Genomic DNA, 20,739 nt, shown 5'->3' on the forward strand with positions numbered 1-20,739 from the left:
ATATTCTCATTTGAGTCATATTCCTTCTTCAAATACATTTTTAGACGCACCAGTTGCTAAATTAGTGCTTCTTAATACACCAGAAATATTGAATGGTCAATCTTCCCATGTATCTTCCGAAGGTGATCTAAAGTTAACTGGTGGTAAATCAATCACAAACCAATGGGAAAGACTTTCAAATGGAGAATCATTATTTGATCCTAGGTTAGGAGTCAAATTTGAAAATGAAAAAAATGCGGCTTCTAAATGGGGGAAATTATGTGAATAAATGTTTAAAATATGAACATAAAAAAACGTAAAATATGAAAAATTTGTATTCTTCTTTAATACTTTTATATTGGTCATTAGAAATATATATATATCACGAAATAAATTGCTTATTAACTTATTTTAATTTTACTTTAGTAATTCATAATCATATCATTAATACATTATACTGTATTTTTGAAGAAATAATAATTATTATATTGCATTTTATTAAAATGTGTAATACGAGTATAACTGATAAATACCCAAACGATACCATACGTTGGTAATAATTGGTTACACATGTATAGGATTATGATAGGTATCATTAATTTAATAAAATCCTCTGGGTATTTATTTTATAAAATCAATAACTGTTATTGGATGTATAGACTATTTGCATACTTGTGTCGGTGTATTTAGCCATTAGTACAGAATACAGCAATTTTAGCGGTTGATAGTTATATTTAGGTTGTGTCGTTATAGATATAAGAAAATAGAAAATTTGAATTTTTTTCTATTATTTATACACCTTATTAGTTAAATTTGTAATTTGTGTAAAAGTACACACACCACATTTACTAATATATCTTTTTTAATTTTCTACAACTTATAAATAATATCAATATTTTTAATATTTCTGCCAAATTATAAAATTATAATTTTATTCTTAATGTAATGCTTTCTTAAATATGATTACATCTGTTAATTAAGTGACATCTTTAATAATGTGATAAATTCTTAACTTATTTTATTAATTAAATATTTTACGCATTATTTCATATTCATTTAAAAAAGACAATTGTTTTTACTAAAACATAGGGAAAATTAGGGGATATTTTCTATAGACTTTCAATAAACGTAAAATATAATTTAATCTGATGAAAAAATAGTATTTTGTCATAAACTTTTAAGTCATTATATTTTAAAACCAGTTCTATAGGAATGTGAAGCTCTTACAGCTCACATTAAGCTAATACTAAAAATAATTATTAGCCCCAGAGACCCAGGCTTTACTGACTACTTTTCAACTTTTTCGTTTAGACCTACTTATAAGAGTAGGTAGTGTATTTGACGCAGTAAATATATTATATAGAAATTATGATGTTTTTATTTAATTTTATGGAAAATTATACAATCAAATATTGATATCTATTGATGGAAGCAAACGTGTGTTGTTGTCCTTAATAAATTCATAGAAAATGTATTTTTCATAGATTTTTGAAGTCAAGCCATTTGCTAAGTACGTAGGTAGACGATATTATTAAGCCAGTATTTATCAAAAGAAATCGGCCTAATATTCAGCATGATGTATTTACTGGTATTTTATTAACCTTTGAAATTAGTTTTCGGGACATATTTTAAAACGTTTTTATTGCCTTTAGTTTCCTATTTAATATGTCCAACATACTTTCTAGCATTAAAATTACATGAAAATCACTTCTGACAATGGCAAACACGTTTTGGCCAAAATGTATACTAAACAATTTTTATTTATACAATTAAAGTATGGATTAATTTTAGATGTTAAACACATAATAATTTAGAGAAAAAAAATTAAACAACCTTTGTTTGCCTAATTTGACTGGTCGGAACTCTTGACCGGAAAGTCCTAGATAGATAACACATTAAAAATCATTATTTTTTAATAGGTCAAAATATGTCAAACTATTTCGCTTAATATTATTATTTAAATGGTAGAAATGATAATTTTGTATTAAGCAACTAATGTAAGTATTAATAAAAACGCTAAAATGTATTATTACGTACAATATTTTTTATATTTTACACACTAAATTAAAAAAGTGGTATATTAGTTTAAAACAATTCATAGATAATTTAACTTTAAATCCCATAATTTAAAGTTAACATATAATTGTTATTATTATTAATTGTTACAATCTGTACTATACATTTTTTTGTATATACATCAAACAAAAAGTATTATTATTTCATGTATCAAATATTTGCTACTAGTAGCCCAGCAAGAAAGCATTTAACTACGTTTATTAAATATAATTTGTTTAATTCAATAGAGTTTGATTAATATGAAAGTCAATCATCATTACTATTACAGTATCATAATATAATATTAAATTATATTATTCAAAAACAGGATGTTATAGCCGTTCACTCTTTAAAATAAATTTACTAAATATAGTTTCAAATATATTTTAAGAATGAATAAATTCAAAAGAATTTATAGTTTTAAGTAGGAACTAAGAGGTAACCTTTTCAAAACAACTACTATTTAGGTCATTTATACATACTGAGAAAAAAGTTTGTTTGACAGACATTATACAATGACCTGAAAAATTCCTACGCTACAATTAAAAATGCCAGTCATTGTGCAACGGCATTTCACAAATAGTTAGGAAAAAACAAATACTCCGAAACATATAAGTGTGATGAATGACTAAAATTTGTTTATTTACTACTTAATTTTAGCCTTTCGCTGCAACAGTTGTTTTAATAAAATAATTAAAATATTTTAGTTTATTCTTAAATAACATAATATAAATTTTACGGTAAATGATTTGCTAGTAAAAAATGGTGTATTCGTGTTAGGTAGGTACACAATTTAATTAAAAAATGTTTTTATTAAAATTAACTCTTAAATCCTTTTTTAATTTTAGTTTTTATTGATGTGATTCAATTATTTATACAAGGGTTAAAAAAAGTATCAGAATCTGAATAAAAAATTTAAAATAAGAGACTTGACAAAAGTGTTATAATTTGTATCGTTATTTTTTCGCCATTTTTCTCTTGCTTAATCATCGCGAAACGTAGGTACTCTAAGTAAAGTAAAATGTTAATTTTCTCAGACGTAACTTTAATTAGTACAATCTCTTTAAGTACACCACAGCATACTATGTTAAAAGAGTATATAAATAAACTAGAGTGACGTGGACTAAATGAAACTAAATGAGGCAAATATAAAATTGTTCATAAAAGTAGCCAAGTTGTTTTAAATTTTTTATTTTACTTAGCAATGCAAAAACATCACTAGATTAAAAAAATGAATTACAATTAAACGCTGTTAATTGTGTTTTAATGAAAAATTTGCAGTTCTACTTGTCTTATTTGGTTGCAGTTACCCCATTTTAAGTTCTTACTGCAAATATAAAATATGTGTCTTAATAACAGTATTTTTTTAAGCATTACTTTTTACTATAGGTATTATAGATAGTCAAATTTAAGGCATTCAGAGATTATTATGATTTGTTAGGGTTTTTCTTACTTCGCCTGAAGTTATTTTTCGATAGTAGTTATTTTTTTTATTACGATTTGTAGAAACTATAAATTACTGTATACCTTACTACTATGACTATTACAATACTTCAACTAGATTTATTTAATAATTATACATTATTTAATAATATATTATACGTTGAGCAATAGATTTCATAACTGTCAGACATTTGTCGTCAATGAATATGAGACAAATCCGTAACATAAAATATAAGCTTTTTATTATTATTAGCTCTATATTCGTTTAACAATTTTTATGATTCGTCAGCGATACATAATTTCATATGAACATGATTTAGTTTAATTAAAATTAACTTGCAATCCATTTCTAATTTAATATTTCCTAATTAAAATGTACCAGTAAAATATAGTCACGTTTGATAATAAATTTGAATTTGCTTGTACTTACTTGTTTGTCTTTGATTCGGAATCGAGAAGCTATTTGTTTTATAGTAATATGTTTGTTTTTACTGTATTATGTTTGCATTTGGTCCCACGGTCGTTCTCTGACCATTGAACCGATTTCTTCAAGTAGAAAATCAATAAATCGTACGCCAAAGGTGATATGGGTAAAATTTGAAAACGTTCATCTCTCTAAGACTATGGTACTTTTCTATTTTAAAACGGTCAATGGCTTTTCGGATTACTGACGAGTTGATATAATTTGTTAATTTCGCTTTTTACGGGTAGTTTTAGCACTTCACGGGGATAAAAACACATGAGCTAGTATTGTTTATGTATTTTTTTTGTATTATAACCTTTGACATTTGTATGTTATTTTCAGATATCTTCGGTCAGTCCTACGAATACCTCTCCAGCGATACCCGCCAGACGCATTCCTGGTCCTCCTCCGGTAGTCACGCCCCGTCCACGACCCCAGTACAAGTTGCCCCCTCCGCCGCGCGCCAGTGATCCATCCACGGACCGTCAAACGACCCGGGGGTCCGTCGAAGACCAGCAAAAGGAATCGCAGCCACCTTCTAAACAACCGCAACAGTCCACTTGTCCGCCCTTGCCGTCGGCGGTAGCACAATCTCACGCTTCGCCGTCTCAGACTCCTCAACAGCAATCACAACAGCCTCCTCAGCAACCGCACTTGCGAACCAGACGGTTCAAGGTACCGCCGCCTATAAAGTGCATCGCCGACCAGTTAGATGGCGGCAGTCGAGAAAGCTACGAGATGATGGCGCCAATGACGGCTACAATGTCGCCCAACAGACAGGTACCTATGTGGTTTATTGTGGAATTACTGGCATCTCACCAACGCTTTAGACGTAATATGATTATTAAGCGAGGAAAGTTCCCAATACATTCGAGTTGTAACAAAAATGTGTTTAAAGTAAACCTTGACTAAATTCAACATGAAATACCAATTAGTGTGAGGATTTTGTAAGAATTACCGTAGAACAATTTTTTTTTTTTTGTATCGTATACATATATTTTTTACGAGCAATAAGAAAAAACCCAAGTTTTTGAGCTAAGAAAAAAATATTTTAAAAACTGTTTATTTATTACACTCTACGCGGTTTAAAAAAACACCATACCTACCTTTACAATACATTTTCTATATGTTTTTTTTTTTTAGGAAACTTTGATTAGATAATTGTATGAAATTACAACAAATAAATAACATAAATACATTAATGTATGTGTACATACTACATATATATTTTACAATCCAATTGTGGATACCGACAAAAAGGAGAAGTTTTATTATCTTAATTGTCACGCCTAGTATCGGTTGTTCCAATTTAAATCGATGGCGCGTTCATACTTTATTTCAAGACAAAATGTGTTAAATAAAAAAAGATAGGGCATATGCGATAAAACAAATAAAGACTGTATTAATTGGTTTTGTAAATATTTGAGAGTTAAAAGCTGCAGTGAACTCAAAATATAGATTTGGAAGTCACTAATAGAACAAAGCTTGTACTGATGTTCTTGACTTCATTGTATTTGATTGTAACACATTATAATAATTACACCGATGATTGCAAAATCGACACGAATCGCTTTTTTATGAAAATTAGTTTTTAATATAAATACGTTCTAGATATGTGTTGCTGTCAGTTTTTATCAATTATCTAAAAGTTTTAAGAAATTGACTCGTGTCGTTTCTGTAGTCATCGATTAAATTATACAAATACTATGTTTTTATATTATTATAAATACTTATGTGTAAAGAACTTTGAGTTTTTGTCGTTTCTGAATAAAAATATTATTTAAGGCGATTATGTAGGCTTATTATATTTTGAAAAACAAATATATTTTCTTATAACCATTACAAAGTGTAATGATAAAAGCTTTTATTCGCCTTTCGTGAAAAAATCATCAACCGCATTAGGAATCAGAATTCAATTTAACGCTTTTCTGTGTATAACATTAATTTCCGGTATAGCCGTCGAGCTCAGATCCTTGAGGTATCAGTTTTCATTCGTATTTCCTGTAAGGAAAATTGTGTCCACCCTAACTCACACAAGCCGCATCCCTTTCAGAGTTCAAGTAAAATCAAAAACGTGAACGTGAAAACGATTTATTTATTTTTTTAAATCCGATTGCTCTAATGGCGGTCTTAGGAACCAAACGAGTTTTGTGTAGTTCACCGTGAAAATAATTCTAAAAAGAATATAATATGAAACGATGGGACAAGAATTTTATGCACAATGATACGTTGAAAAATATTATAATTTTTTTCTGTACCGTTTAGGCAAGTAAACATTATTTGTATTTTTTGTTTTTAAAAGTCATAATTTTGTGCAAATATTTTGAATTAAATTAATTCAAATTCAAGTAACAAATCATTTTATGTTATAATATTAACAGGACAGTGGCCATTGGAGTGATTCGTACAGTGTTAACTCTTCACCGGGTTATTCAACCAAAAGCATGGAGACGCCTTTGCTTCACACCAAAATGATTCCATCCCGTTCCAATAAAAAACGTTTTATACTAGACCGGTATGTAGTTTGTGACCAATGGAATGGACGAGCGCGGTTCTCTCCAGCGAACAGTGGTCCAATTAGTTCGAGCAGTACAGAGCTGACTAAGAGCCATTCAACGCCAGCCAGTTTGCAAGCCGTTGTAGAGTTTGAAGAAAATTCTCCCAACTCTTTAAGACACCGAGTAAGTAATCGGTTTTTCTTTAATTCCATAACGGATGACATTATAAATTATAAAACCGATATGGCGTATACAACATCATGTCCCAATCGAGATATAAGCATAAGCCATTCAGGTTTTTAGTAAGCTATTTGAACTTTTCTTATGCTGCCGGATTTCCCAATAAAGTGGTTTTCACTCTTATAACCAGGGTACGTGTTTTTTTGTCCTATTTATTTTCTACCCTTCCATGTATGCGCACCTTCACAAGTGCCTTTACAAAACACGCCTGTGATTTATTATAATTATTGTCACCATCAGAGGTTTACCCTCAATCTTTCACTGCCAACCAAAAGCCGTCTTAAAGTCACTGACGTTAAGTTGAAAATAAATAATGTTATTACGTTATAAAAATGTTCTACATTTTTGCATCTTCTCATATTTACCAGGAAAATATAAACTCATTTTATGTACACACTTTGCCAGCATAGTTTAAAATTGAATTTTACTATATTATTATAATTATTATACAATAACAGCAACCATAATCATATTATTGAACTCTGCCTTCAGTCTTAAATCAACAAATAGCAGATCAACTGAAAATGTTTTATTTTTTTTTCAATATAACTACATTAAATCGTTAATCTTGTTGTCCATGTCGACTTTGTTTGTTATTCATAATTCAAGTAAATTAACTCAGCTCGATCATAATTAAGGTTTCATTTTAAAATTTAAAAATTATGAATTTAGTAAACTCATTTAAAATATCAGAATAAGACGACTTTTAGGAATGTACAACGAATATACTTAAGCATATAACACGGCCGAGTTTGAAATATTAAGTAGTCACTTATTCATATATATTCGTTTCAACTATTTATTGAAACCAAAAAAATAACGATAGTCGATACTGTTAATTTGTGTATAATATTCAGCTGGTAAGAAGCTCGTCGACTGATACTCGGCTAATTTACAAAAAAAAAATAAGTAATTAAGTAAGCAATTAAAATAAATTGGAACAGACGGTAAATAGTAAAATCACAACTAACTTTCAGTTATGTTTATCCACCTCAGACACACAATGTCCTTGGGCGCTACTTATCGAAATGGAGAACGACCGTTTTACTAAATTATTATAAATATAATATAATACGATTATACTTAACAGTACTGAGTCAATAAGTTAAAATACAATTTTGTTTACAATGTCTTCATTAATTACATTTAATAATGTTGAACAATTCCAATTTCGACGCACAAAAGAAAACGAAGAACGGCCAATGTATGATGAAAGCTTTCTTAACATTATAATATTATAACTATATTATTATTGTATGTATTTGTGTAATGTATAGTATATATTATATACTTTTTAGACACTTGACAGACATTTTTTTTAAATATCTCATGACATACCCAACAATAGATTTACAACAAACATGACACATTCGATAGAACGTGGATTTCAAACGTGATTGAAAGACTTACCCGAGTATGACTGTTATAGTGATACTTTGAGCTTTTGAAATACACCTAAAATACAATAAAAATGTCTAGAAACCATCATCTCATATGATGACAGCGTTGGGCCTTAAGGGCCCGTTAAGCTTGATGACGATACTGACAATGTAAAATGATTAAATAAACAAATAGCAATACCATTTGTGTTAAGGAATGTTATTTATTAAGTAGAAATATTGTTTCAATGTAACTAGGTACTATCTCAATCAAGTAGCTATAAGAAGGACCCAAGTCGGATTGGTCGCCTTGGATTTTATTTTGGCCTCAGTCCAACCCACTCAATTTCCATCAGCTAAAGCTAACATATAATTACTTTTATTTCAATCAGTAAAAAAATAAACATATCACATAGCATGTTTGCATTATTTGCCTGGAGGTCAATTTAAAATTTGGGTAGACATTTGAAATGTAACTTAACAATCTATAAGGTATTACTCGCTTTAGTTCAGTGGTGTGTTGTGTTGAATTTTTGTTTTTCGCAATGGAAATAAACGTTTTTTTTTTTCAGAAATATTCCAATTTATTATAGTAAAAGGAGAAATTGTCTTTTTTGACATTTACCCTCTTCATATACGGCTTTAGTTACTTAAGTTTCTGATCGATAAAGATGCGAACTCGAAAAACAAAAAAAAAAGTGTTTACTAATGCAAACAAGAAAAGCGTTAAATTTTGAAACTTATATCTTTGCCGTCGTGGGTTAAAAAAAAAAATTGATGGTTGGTAATTTTTAAATAAAAATTTTATCGATCCAAGCACTTTAGTCAGTACACTAAGATTAAACGGACAACCCAAGCGGTCTGAGTTTTCGCGTTGTGAGTGTCGCCTGTTGGCCTTTGAAGCAGATATTTCTGATTGAGATTGGTTTTTTGTGAAATTCGACGATAACAATTTAACGTGTACAAATTATTTTTTTTTAATTTGGTCGTTATAAATGATTGTTTCAAAGGTGATGGGTACCGAAGCGATCGACGTGACCGAGGTGTTCATCCGTTTGCAACGCCGACAAGTGCTTTACAACGCCGCAATTTTGATATTCATCACGGCCCTGTTGATTTGTTTTGTACGGGGTAAAACGATAAATTGGAATTGACCATTTTTTTGTTTTGTTTTTCCGTTAACATTGTACAAACAAAACGTTTTGTATTGATTAGTCGGCATGCCGGACAGCGGTCTGACGGCTTGGGGTGACGGTAAAACCGCTTCGACCATAGTGAGAACCAGCGACGGCAACGGCATCGAGAAAGACGTTCAAACGCCGCCGGTCAAACAGGGCCACGACCCTTTGCGGCTGGTGCCCACGCTGGCCGACCTGCCTCCCAAGATAATGGGTAATGCTCTTTTATACATGTGAACTACTGAAAGTAGAAAATAAAAAATCCCGTCGTACAATGATAATAATATTCCGTATACGATTTATGTTGTGTGTTTTGCAGCCGTCACGACTACGCTCTACGACTTTCCAATGCCATATCCCAACATTATCGACTACCCTAAAAGTAATTTAAAAATAATACGCGGTGTATGTAAAAAAAAAATTCACGCATAAAGCTGTGTAATATATTATTATAGTATTCGCGTCACGAATGTACGCGACATAAATTATATTATTCTGTTTACACGAATGCGCATGATATTTTTTATTATTATTATTTTTTGTTTGTATAATTGAAAAACTACACAAGTTCCATTTGAATAAAATTCGATAAGCGCAAAACAATGCGAACGAATTGTCGCTTAGCTGCGTTCAATAAATTATATTACCATCGCCGTACCGCCAGTTTAGTACAGGGTATTTTTTTTTTTTTTTAATTTATTTTTTACTAACCAGCATACTAATATTTTATTCGATTATAGCGTTACGCTTAGTATAATTAGCAAATTCAGTGTAAAAAATATGCTTTCAAACGAAAACGACGATAAATTAGCGGTTTTCTTCTTTTTTTTTTTTTTAAATAAATTGCAAGGAGAGTGCGGTTTTGTCGATTTTCTAAACAGTCTTCGGGTCGGGTCGTTTCTATTATTTTACTGCACGGCGTTCGAATCCCGCTTAACGGGGCCATTCGCCTTTGGAAACCTAAACGAATATCCTATAATCCGGATTCAGACCACCATAGCAATAATAGCAATACGAATTATAGTCGTCGATCGAAAAGAGACAAAAAGTCCGACCCGCATACAACCGGAACAATAAAATCGGTTAGTTCCAAACCCATAAAGTATAATACAGTATAATAATTCTTCACCTTTGTTTTAAAAGGGCCAATCTAGCTTATCCGAAACTTCCGCGCAAATCAGATATAAATTGCTCTATAATGCTCCGCGTTATACAAAACGCTCCATATTACATTTTTTTTTTATCGTACTATAATATATATTCTTTATTTATTTTGTTCTGGGAGATTTTGTAAAGGGTGTTTTAATTTACATGTTTAGTGGTCTAACTCTTTGCCATAAATTGACATTGACCCTTTTACACCCAAGTTATAGAATTTAATTATCAGCGCGTTTGCCCTTTTTGAACCCGAGTTGGGCAACATTTTTTATTGGAAGATAATAAATAACGGATAATTTGATAAATAATAAAACATTTTTATTCGTTGATGACATTATTCTTAACTCAATAACTAATAAATTCTTGTGTAAACTTAACTTTGGGGGCGGGGGGAGGTTTTTCAAATTACATATCGTCATCAAATGATTTAGCCGGTAGGTACTAACCGGGCCCCATATTATGAACCGAGGCATATTATGATTGTACCATAAAAAAAATTTAACATTACTTGGACGATACGCTAATAAACTAAGTGGAAATACTTTATGTTACGATACGATCTAGGATTTGTCAGGAAGCAATTAGCATAATATATCGTTTTAGAGGCAATTGATTCAACTTGGAACTTTTGAATTTTATTAAACGGTTTTCAATGGTAATGTATCTTTTTTGTTTTTTGGAAATTCAAATGGAACTTATTTATTGGCCACGCATAGAGGAATATGTGCTGAATTTATTCATTCGTATAATTATTATTAGTTAGCGTTATTGTTTTTTTTTTCACATTTGTTTTATTTGTTATTATTGTCGATTATCACTAATGCACAATTTTATTGCACAGGCACTTGCCTACCGTCTTTTTGTCAAAACGTCACGTCCACTTTATCACAGTACCTGCACACTGTCCCCTACAAGAAAGAATACGTAATTATTAATTATATATATATATATTTGTTATCAACTTTAATATTGCAAATTAAAATAGACCGGCCACGTACGCTTGGTTTTTGTGATTTTTACAGTAAAACGGAACCCGTACAAAATCGGACATAATCGTTAACACGTTATTGAAACCTTACCAGTTTATCCGTAGCCTTCGTTTTATTTCGTCCGAAGCCAGCCAGAGTACACCTACTCGAAGGTTTATTATACCAAAAAAAAAAAAAAAAAAATGAAATGAAATTACCATAATAGTAACATGTTTTAAATTGTACGGTCTTAATCGATTCAGTGTAATACGACTGACTGACGTTTACGAGCGACCCTGAAATGATTGAGCTGTTACAGAAACCAAGCGAAACTCCGGTCCCTTTTAACGAGCTATTATAATAACTTCGATCGGCCAATGCATAAATACATAATAAAAACGTTATGAATACATAATTTTCCCAATGTATTAAGGACCCCAAAGCAATGATAGCCTTGGAGTCCGTAGTCAACGTCCGTTGCTACGAGCTGACGGCCCTGTACTTTTGCGCGTCGTTCGTGTCGAAGGGATGTGGCAACCGAAGAGTGAAACCTTGTCAATCGCTTTGTAAAGGTAAAAAAAAAAAAAATCTATTGGCTTCCAAATTATTAATTTGGACACATTTTTTTTTTTGTTTGTGTACACGTGTGACTCAACTCGGCTTAATTAAAATTGTTTATATTTTTTTTTTTTTATTAGAAACAATTCGTAGTTGCGGATTTTTTTTCAATATATTCGAAGCGTATTACGACCCTAAACAGTGTTTGCAGCTTCCGAATGACATAGATAATCCGAACGTCTTCTGTGTCGGCCACCGAGAAGTACAAAACGTAAAAAAAATGAAACAAAATGGACGTAAGTAAAATAATAGATTTTAATTAATGTATTTGCAATCAACGGTAAAATGCATGCATTACAAATGGTTTTGGTTTTCATTATTTATAAGTTTGTCTTACAATGATTCGCAACATATTTTTTTTTTGATCAGACACTTTTGTCGGATTGCAAGAACGTTCAGAAGACATGCCGCCTATTTATTAAGGAATATTGAGTGAACTGTAATAGAGAGATATAGCATAACCTATAGGTATACAAATAAATTAGGTCGGTAAGAAGGATTTTTTATGGGTAGTTGTTTTTATTTAGATTATCAAAGTGACTTCTAATAGATATAGTATTTTGTTTAAATCAAGATTACTGTTATGTAGAAATCCGATTATGAAAAATTGTAAAACGACTAATGGTGGTCGATTGCCAAACTTTTTTTTCGAATTCTGCTTAGAAAAAATATAGTCAAACTCGTTATCTTCCAACTGTTTTATTTTATATCTCTACGTTTATTATAGACTTCAAAAATTGTTCACTGTGGTTTTAGTTAGTGTATAGTTTCATCCTCTTAAACATTATAAAACAAATTTTTTAAGTACATTTTTTTTTTACCAGTTCATTAATATTTTTAAAACCTACGTAAACTTTTTATTAATAACTGCTTGAATAGTTATGAAATTTGTAAGAAGTTGGCAAAATTAAAAATTATCATATTAAAAAAAAAGTTACTTAAAACCTAACAGCTAAAAATATAAAAAAAACATGCTTTAGCCTACTGGCTCCTGAATAGTGATTATTTCTGATAATCTCCTTAATTATATGTTCTGGCCAAAACGTTTACATGACGACGATGGCGTTATATTAAACGTTATAAGTAGACACGCTACTTTCGTGACGCTATTGCGTGTCGCTATTTTGTGTCGTTTTCGAGCTGGGAGGCCAAGGCTAAAGCATGTTCCATGCTAAAACAGCACAATAAATTCAATTTTAACTCCACTTCTTTAGTGTACAATTTTTAATTTGTTATTTAGTGATTTATGATTTACAATTGAATATTGTAAAAGCACGAAATTTTCATATAAACCGAAAATACTACTTACAAACTACAGTAAGAATTAATAAAGACTTCGAGTCAAATGCTTTGATGCTGCTAAATATTATCGAAGCTTTTGAAGTAACTACTTTTAATTGGGCATATAATTTTGTATAAACAATTTCACTCCGATTTTAAATTTAACATTTAAAATAACAAAAAATTCCAAACTAATTACATTTTCCTTCTTATAATGGAATTTTATTATTATTTTTTTAATTGAACAAAAGCAATACAAAACATTAATGTAACAATACGTTTATCTTTAAAGAGTAAGTTTCTAAAAGGTTTAAATGTTTTATTAATTTATCGAACGAAAAAGTTATTCTGTTACTATAACTTCTATAAACTTACCAGAAATCTGTTAATCTAAAAATGATTGCAATGGAACAGGCATAAAATATTATAATATAAAATAATCATTTTAAATAAGATTTTTTTTAAGCCGGTTTAGAAGTATATAAAATAAACATTTCTATTATTTTTTAGTATTTACAATTATTTTATAATGATTTGTTTTATTTTCAAAAAAAAACACAATAGTAATATGGAAAATATTATTTTAAAAATGACTGAAAATACAACATGTCACATAATATTTTAACAATAATTTTTAATCGAGCATTTAAATTGAACTACAAAAGTAAACATTATATTTAATGTTTACTAATTACTTTAAATATATTACTGTAGGTTATCGTTGTTATTCAATCATCAGTTTATTAACATTTATTAATGTTTAAGATTCAATAAAATCACGACCATAATATTCAAAATAACATATTATCACTAATAGCTTGTTTAAGAAATTATTATTATATTTCAGTAGGTGTGAACTTGTTGTTTAATACAAATAACTGTAAACACATTAGTGTCTTTGAAGTTGTGTAAAAACACATTATAGGCTCTGATCGTTAATTAACATTTTTTTATAAATCATACTATAAATAATTATTCAGGACGTTTCTTTATTTATAGACATATTATATGTATTTGTAAATTTGGAATAAAAATTGAAATGCATTACGTGATAAATTATAATGTATAAAAACGAAATTTATACTTCATACATAAAATTATTTCTCTTTTTCAATATTATTCCGTACCACTTGCCCACTACTACTTAGACACCTCTACCACTCTATACTTATTCTTTTAATACTTTAAACTAAACAAATTTCTTAAGTCTTGTAATCTTTTTTTCTATCATCAATAAAACAGTGTCAGATAATGTTAATGTATGTATATCACGGTAGATTGGGAAATATCATAAATATTGCTTTTATTTAAAGACTGTTACTGCATTTTTGTCTCTGAAGTGATGTTTACTATGTTTTTTTTACTATAAATTTGAAAGCTAGTTTATGTATTGTATGAACTTCCCGTCTTCAATATAATATCACTTTATTACATTGCTTTTATACTCTATAATACCTTTTATCAGACTAGAATAATCAATTAATAGGTGTTGAAATTGCAAATAGGCGCCCACTTAATTTACCGTACACCCTATATCAGGAACTCCCAACTACAAAAATGTTAAAATATAATCGCAGACTCAGTATACTTACAGCGTATTTTATCACTCAACGTAGTGTAAACTGTAAAGACACATAATCCGGCTAAAACTCATACCTCATGTTTATATTTTATAGTAAAACTATAATTTAACTATTTAATGATAATAGCAAAGTACTGTTAAAACAGTTACACAGCTCTAATAAGGTATCGTTTTGTCTTATCTGAAAAAAAATGGCAGAATAAAATAATACGGTTCGTTCATGTGGCATTATGTCATGCAATACATAAAGAATTTTCTCAAATATGATTATAGAAAGGAAAATTGATTTATTATCAAGTGGTCTATCTAAAAACTGCAGTTTCAATCTTTTTATATTGTTCTTTACAGGGATAAAGTCCTAAAAGGCAATTCGATGGTATACATACCTTTTTTAACTTGTCCATTCGGGATTTTCTCATTTTCATCGAAATACATTTTATAATTTAAGTATGTTTACAGATTGTCTTGAAGGTTTCAAATGCGATAAAAGAAGATGTATTCCACTGGATTGGCGGTGTGATGGCCATTTTGATTGCGAAGACCACACCGACGAAATGAAATGTTCACAATGTCCCGGTAAGTATTTTTAATAAGTTCCGCATCTATCCAAAACCTAATCATTGAATTACCTAACTAAAAATAGGTTATCTTATGATATTTTTTAAGCCCCGTGAATGAATTATCCATTTAGATTTTGCATTTGTGTCTATTGTACTAGTTTTATAATATTATGTTATTTATTATAATAACTTGGTGGTGTATTATATTGAAAATCGATACGGTAAAAATATATTATACTAGATGCATTTGTTCGATTGTACTTCAAACGCGTTTTATGTTTAAGTGCGAAAGTCAACTTAAAGCAAACAAAAAATTCAATTTTCGTAGTACACATTGTCGTACTTAGCTACAGCGCGGGAAACTTTCAGGTAATTTTTTAATATTTCATTTCGTCGAGAGGAATATAACGTTAAATAAATGGCCTTCTTATCAAACTGGCAAAATGTTTATCGAAAACCCAAATCTCAAGAAAAGAACTTCTTTTACTGTTAGGGACAAACAATTCATAAGTGCTTTTCGTTTTCGTTGCCGGATAACTTACTTTCTCGCTTTGCGGTTTTCTTGGATAGATACCTTCACCGGTAATGCACACTGGTTTTTGACAGCTATGAAATATGTGAATAGGCTCCATTTGTCTACGTCCAACGCTAAATGGTACTGGAATGCTATATTTTATAAGAAATATTCCATTTCTCTGACGTGTGGCATTATCTTCAAACATTTTTGAGATTTTTATACTCAAAGTAAATATTATAGTCGGCTATATTAGTAATAAATATGCATCTTCGCATCGGATTCAATTTGAACCAATCTAAATGTATCTATACTATCTCTGGGAAAATGAATCGCACACCTACAACAGGACCGCCACAACCCAAAATGTATTGTTGTGAGAAAAATCTATATGAAGTTTAAAACTAAGATATTATAATATTTAAACGCATTTGAACTAAAAACTTGAATACTTTTTTAAATATTATAAAATACTCTTTAAAACCTAAAAAGTAAAAATTTAGTCTTATGGCATTTTACAATTTTTTAAGTAAATTTAAGATTGCCTTTTTAAGATGTGGCTTTACTGCATGTATAAATGAAGAGTAAATTGTCAAACGTTCTAAGTACCAAAGTATAAAAATTGAACTTTATAATTTGATTTGTATTTTATTCATTACCGGAAACAATTTTAACATATTTTTGAGTTTTAAATATGATTGTTTTTTTTTTATAAATAACTATTCTTTACTTGAAAAATTTACAAAATTGTTTCCGGTAATGAATAAAATACAAATCAAATTATAAAGTACAACTTTTATACTTTGGCACTTGGAACGTTTGACACTTTCACTCTTTAAATAGTTGTTAAGAACGCCATTAACTCAAATATGGCATTATTAAATTCAATATTGGCTGCAATGTCCACAAATTATGAAATCAAAACATTACACGAAAATTAGTTTTTATTTAACGTAAAAACGCTACAAATCGAAAGAGACAGTCTTGTATTTTGACTGCAGTGGTTTATTTAAATAAATTAAAAACGTGATACTACCATAAAGTAAATATGGCTCTGTTGCTTTAATAACTAGCTAAAAATTGAAGAAAAAAACCATACTGCCATATTATTTTTGGTGGCCAAATAAAAAATCAGATTTAACGTGGCATTCTTAATATATATAAACTATAATATAAACAAATTGGGCCTTGAAGGGTAAAGTGATTATATTGTCCTGACTTCTTTTAATCATTTGTGTTTCTTGATTAATTTGAAAACAATGTTTTTATTATATCCTTTAAATGTAGCTGTATACTTAATAATATTAGTTTTCATTTTAAAGTTTTAATCATAAAAATATGTACTAGTCGGAAAATTATACTGTTAAATGTTTCAATTTTGTACTGCCAAGTTTGGTTCGAGTTGTTTGGATTATACCTGAACGTGTGCGTTACTAATCTGTAGGTTTTTTATTGGATTTGGTTATTGAATCGTTTAAATAAGTCTAAAAAAGGTAATTTCCTTACTTTTTCTTTTCATACGTGAATTTAATTTAAGGGTATTGAAAATTGAATTTATCAATAAAGTTTGGCATGTTAAAATCTTCGGGTTGATATTACATACTACAAGAACATCATCTAAATATTTATTTTGTTGGGAATTTGGTAAACTTGTTTTTTACATACACAGGGTGACCACGAAAACACTCAACATTTTCAAAAAGGCAAAATAATATTAATTTTTCAAAAACCATTTTTTTTAACTTATGTAACATGTTTGTGTGTGTATGCCATTTATTGCCACCTCTGTACGAATTGCCGCCTTCAAATCATTCAAAGTGCAGGGTTTATGTTAAAAAACTTTCTCCTTGTGGCTTACACCCACAAACATAATATCAAATAAAATAATTTTTTTTTCTTTTCGAAAATTGCCGTAAAATAAATGGCATACACCCACAAACATGTTACATAAGTAAAAACAATTTTTTTTTGAAAAATTAATATTATTTTGCCTTTTTGAAAATGTAAAGTGTTTTCGTGGTCACCCAGTATTTCAAAATTGATCATAAATAACTCAGCTATGAAAGGCGACAAGGAATTGCCCATCTCTGTTCCTTCAGTTAGTTCAAATCACTTTTCTTGACTTTTAAAAACATTTTGTTTTTATTTTTGTGGATAGGGTCTTATTTAATAATAATGTAATCATGATTACTGATTACATTAAAAAATGAATTAATTAATCATAAAATTATCATTTCATCTTGCCATTTGTCAACGATTTATAATACTAATATATTTTAGTATGTAAGTAAGTATATTAAATATTATTCTAGTATTAAATGTCAACAACTAGACTAGCGTCTAGAGAGAAAAATGTAAGAGCGCGATATTAATTATCATTATCAAGATATATATCTTGATAATATATCATAAAACTGCGATCAACAGTGTTTTGTTAATAATGATTGAGCGGTTACAAACAGGATCGGTCAATTTAATCCTTCTACTCCAATAATAATTTATGAAGTTTACATTATTATAATCAGGTAAAGTGATTTTCGAACCAGTGGTGTCTAGAGAAGTGTTATACGTCATAGTTTAAGAAGTTTTCGTACAAAATTATAAATATTTAATAATATAGTAAATTAATAAACCTACAGTTCCAATTAATAGAGGCAACGCGTGCGGCAACGGCATCACGGCCAACCCTATTGTAGGATAAAGACAACAGATGTTGTTTTCTTCCCACGGTATAGCCGGTGGGATTTTTGGTTAGTGGCAGGTTCTTTTTTCGGACATGTCTAGAGAGACTATCCACTATTGGGTTTACTTTGCTTAGCTTAGGTTAACTGTCGACAGGAGCAATGCGAAAGCTGTCCTTCCCCGGAGTTATCCAAAGTAAAAAAAAAAGGTTATCTGTCAGATGCAACAACACTATTAACTAATTTATTTATTTTTATTTATTTATTTATTTATTGAGTTTACGCCAAAGGCTCAAGTACAGTAATTAAATTAATTATAGTGATAAATTAAATTACAAGATAGAAAAGAGAACATACATTATTACAGCATAAAAATAAACAATCAAACTTATACAAACAAGAAAAAATTAGAATATAAAGTGTTTTATAACAAAATTAATAATTTTTAAATAACAGTTATTATTTTAAGAAGCTTTTCAGTAATGCCGGACTATCGGGTTTAAAAAAATCAAAAGAAGTTAACTTATTACTCTCAATAGACATTCTATTTAGAGGAGTATTAAAGCCGAAAGTAGTTCTATGAGACGATATTGAAAAAGTTGGACATGAACGGGAGAAATATTGGGGAACATGAATTGAGACGAGACTTAAAAGTTCTGGACAAGAGATGAGACCATTTAATAGCTTGTACATAAAGTATACATCAATATTACTATTATTATTTATAATAATACTATTTATGATCATGATAAGATTCAAATAATACAAAATTAAATTATTTATAATTGAAATTAATTTTTCCATAATATGTTCAGGTGGTAAGCAATCCTACATTTAGCACTCTTTATAAAATAGAATTATAATTTTATTACGTTAAACATATGCTCAAGTAATGCTATTCAATATCAAGTTTAAGTTTTAAAATATTTCTTTTGTTATAAGTAGGTAATATTAATTACGTTTTTAAAGATGGTGTATTTATTTCTCAATATTTTCTTAATATCCATTTAACTATACGGTAAATAACCAATTAACATAACTTTATATACAAGCGGAGAACGCACAAAATGAATCGGAACCGAAAGTACAGTAATGTTAGATTTACAAAAAATTTAATTTAAAATATGAAAAAGTTATTTTAAAACTAGGGTTTGTTGAAAACGTTGACGGGTTGTTCACAAGTTTTGGAGTTTTTAACGTTCTTAATTGTAGATGAGTTAGGCCGGGAATAATTATAGTGGTGCAATGAAATATATATATTTTACATTTTTGCGCAACACTCCACCGCATTTATTTACTCCGTCATAATATTATCTCAAGTACAGTTTATAACTTTTTAACGATCAGTCAAAATTATCAAAAAAATGCTACTCTTTAAAATGGTAATTTTGTTGTTTTTTTTCAATTGTTTAACTAATTATTTTGATTAAACAAAGATCACAAAAAGTAAATATTTTTAGCCAATTGTTAAGGTAATGACATAGCATAATGAAAACTAATATATTATAATTTTTTTAAATATCGTAACGGAAATATTTAATCCAAATATAAATAAATTGTAAAAATGCAAAAAAGTTATGTGCCGTGACCAGGATTCGAACCTGGGTTATTGCGGCCACAACGCAATGTCCTAACCACTAGACGATCACGGCCTGCGGCGAAAGATCTAGAAAACGATCTCTTTATACGGTCAAAAAGTACATACATCATACATCGCATACCTAACCTGGGACATGCTGCATGCATATTTTGGCGTATAATCAAAATGAGCAATAAAGATGTGGTACTTACATACCTACATATTAATAATATGATTTATGAACGACTTAAACTCTGCGCGCGAAATCAAAATGGGATACATAATGATTTATGTCACCATCGTAAAATATTCTTGTAGATTTTTTTTACTAAACTACTTTTTACTAAGCCAATATATTTTTTATAGAATTCAAGTGATTATTAGTATCTAGGTATTTCAAAACAATCCGGTAGCTTATTACAAACTCGGTAGTTAATAATGAGTGTTAATTTTTTATGGCTGTTGTACATTAAGATATTTTGAAGCCAGAGTTCCCGTAGACATTATTGTTTTAAACCTAATTGATGCGAAAAAAAATAAAAAAAATAAATGGAAATTACCTA

The 20,739-nt window shown here is 29.3% G+C and overlaps 1 protein-coding gene and 1 non-coding gene across 2 annotated transcripts in view; one reads left to right on the forward strand and one right to left on the reverse strand.

Annotated features, from left to right (window-relative positions):
* Positions 1 to 20,739, forward strand: part of LOC126835848 (atrial natriuretic peptide-converting enzyme) — a 43,258-nt gene that overhangs the window by 12,650 nt on the left and 9,869 nt on the right. Inside the window, exons 4-12 of the mRNA XM_050568699.1 lie at positions 4,283 to 4,720; positions 6,322 to 6,621; positions 9,068 to 9,188; positions 9,273 to 9,449; positions 9,555 to 9,617; positions 11,235 to 11,317; positions 11,795 to 11,933; positions 12,060 to 12,215; positions 15,302 to 15,418. Of these exons, the coding sequence (XP_050424656.1) occupies positions 4,283 to 4,720; positions 6,322 to 6,621; positions 9,068 to 9,188; positions 9,273 to 9,449; positions 9,555 to 9,617; positions 11,235 to 11,317; positions 11,795 to 11,933; positions 12,060 to 12,215; positions 15,302 to 15,418 (1,594 nt within the window). The remainder of the gene's footprint in view (positions 1 to 4,282; positions 4,721 to 6,321; positions 6,622 to 9,067; positions 9,189 to 9,272; positions 9,450 to 9,554; positions 9,618 to 11,234; positions 11,318 to 11,794; positions 11,934 to 12,059; positions 12,216 to 15,301; positions 15,419 to 20,739) is intronic.
* Positions 20,178 to 20,249, reverse strand: Trnah-gug (transfer RNA histidin (anticodon GUG)). Its single transcript has one exon. It is a non-coding gene; the product is annotated as a tRNA-His (tRNA).

Source organism: Adelges cooleyi, unplaced genomic scaffold (genome assembly GCF_023614345.1).
Source record: "Adelges cooleyi isolate 19-005CV unplaced genomic scaffold, UGA_ACOO_1.1 ACOO_flye_CR_arks_rails_tigmint_CR_PRNA_1, whole genome shotgun sequence".
NCBI lineage: Eukaryota > Metazoa > Arthropoda > Insecta > Hemiptera > Adelgidae > Adelges > Adelges cooleyi.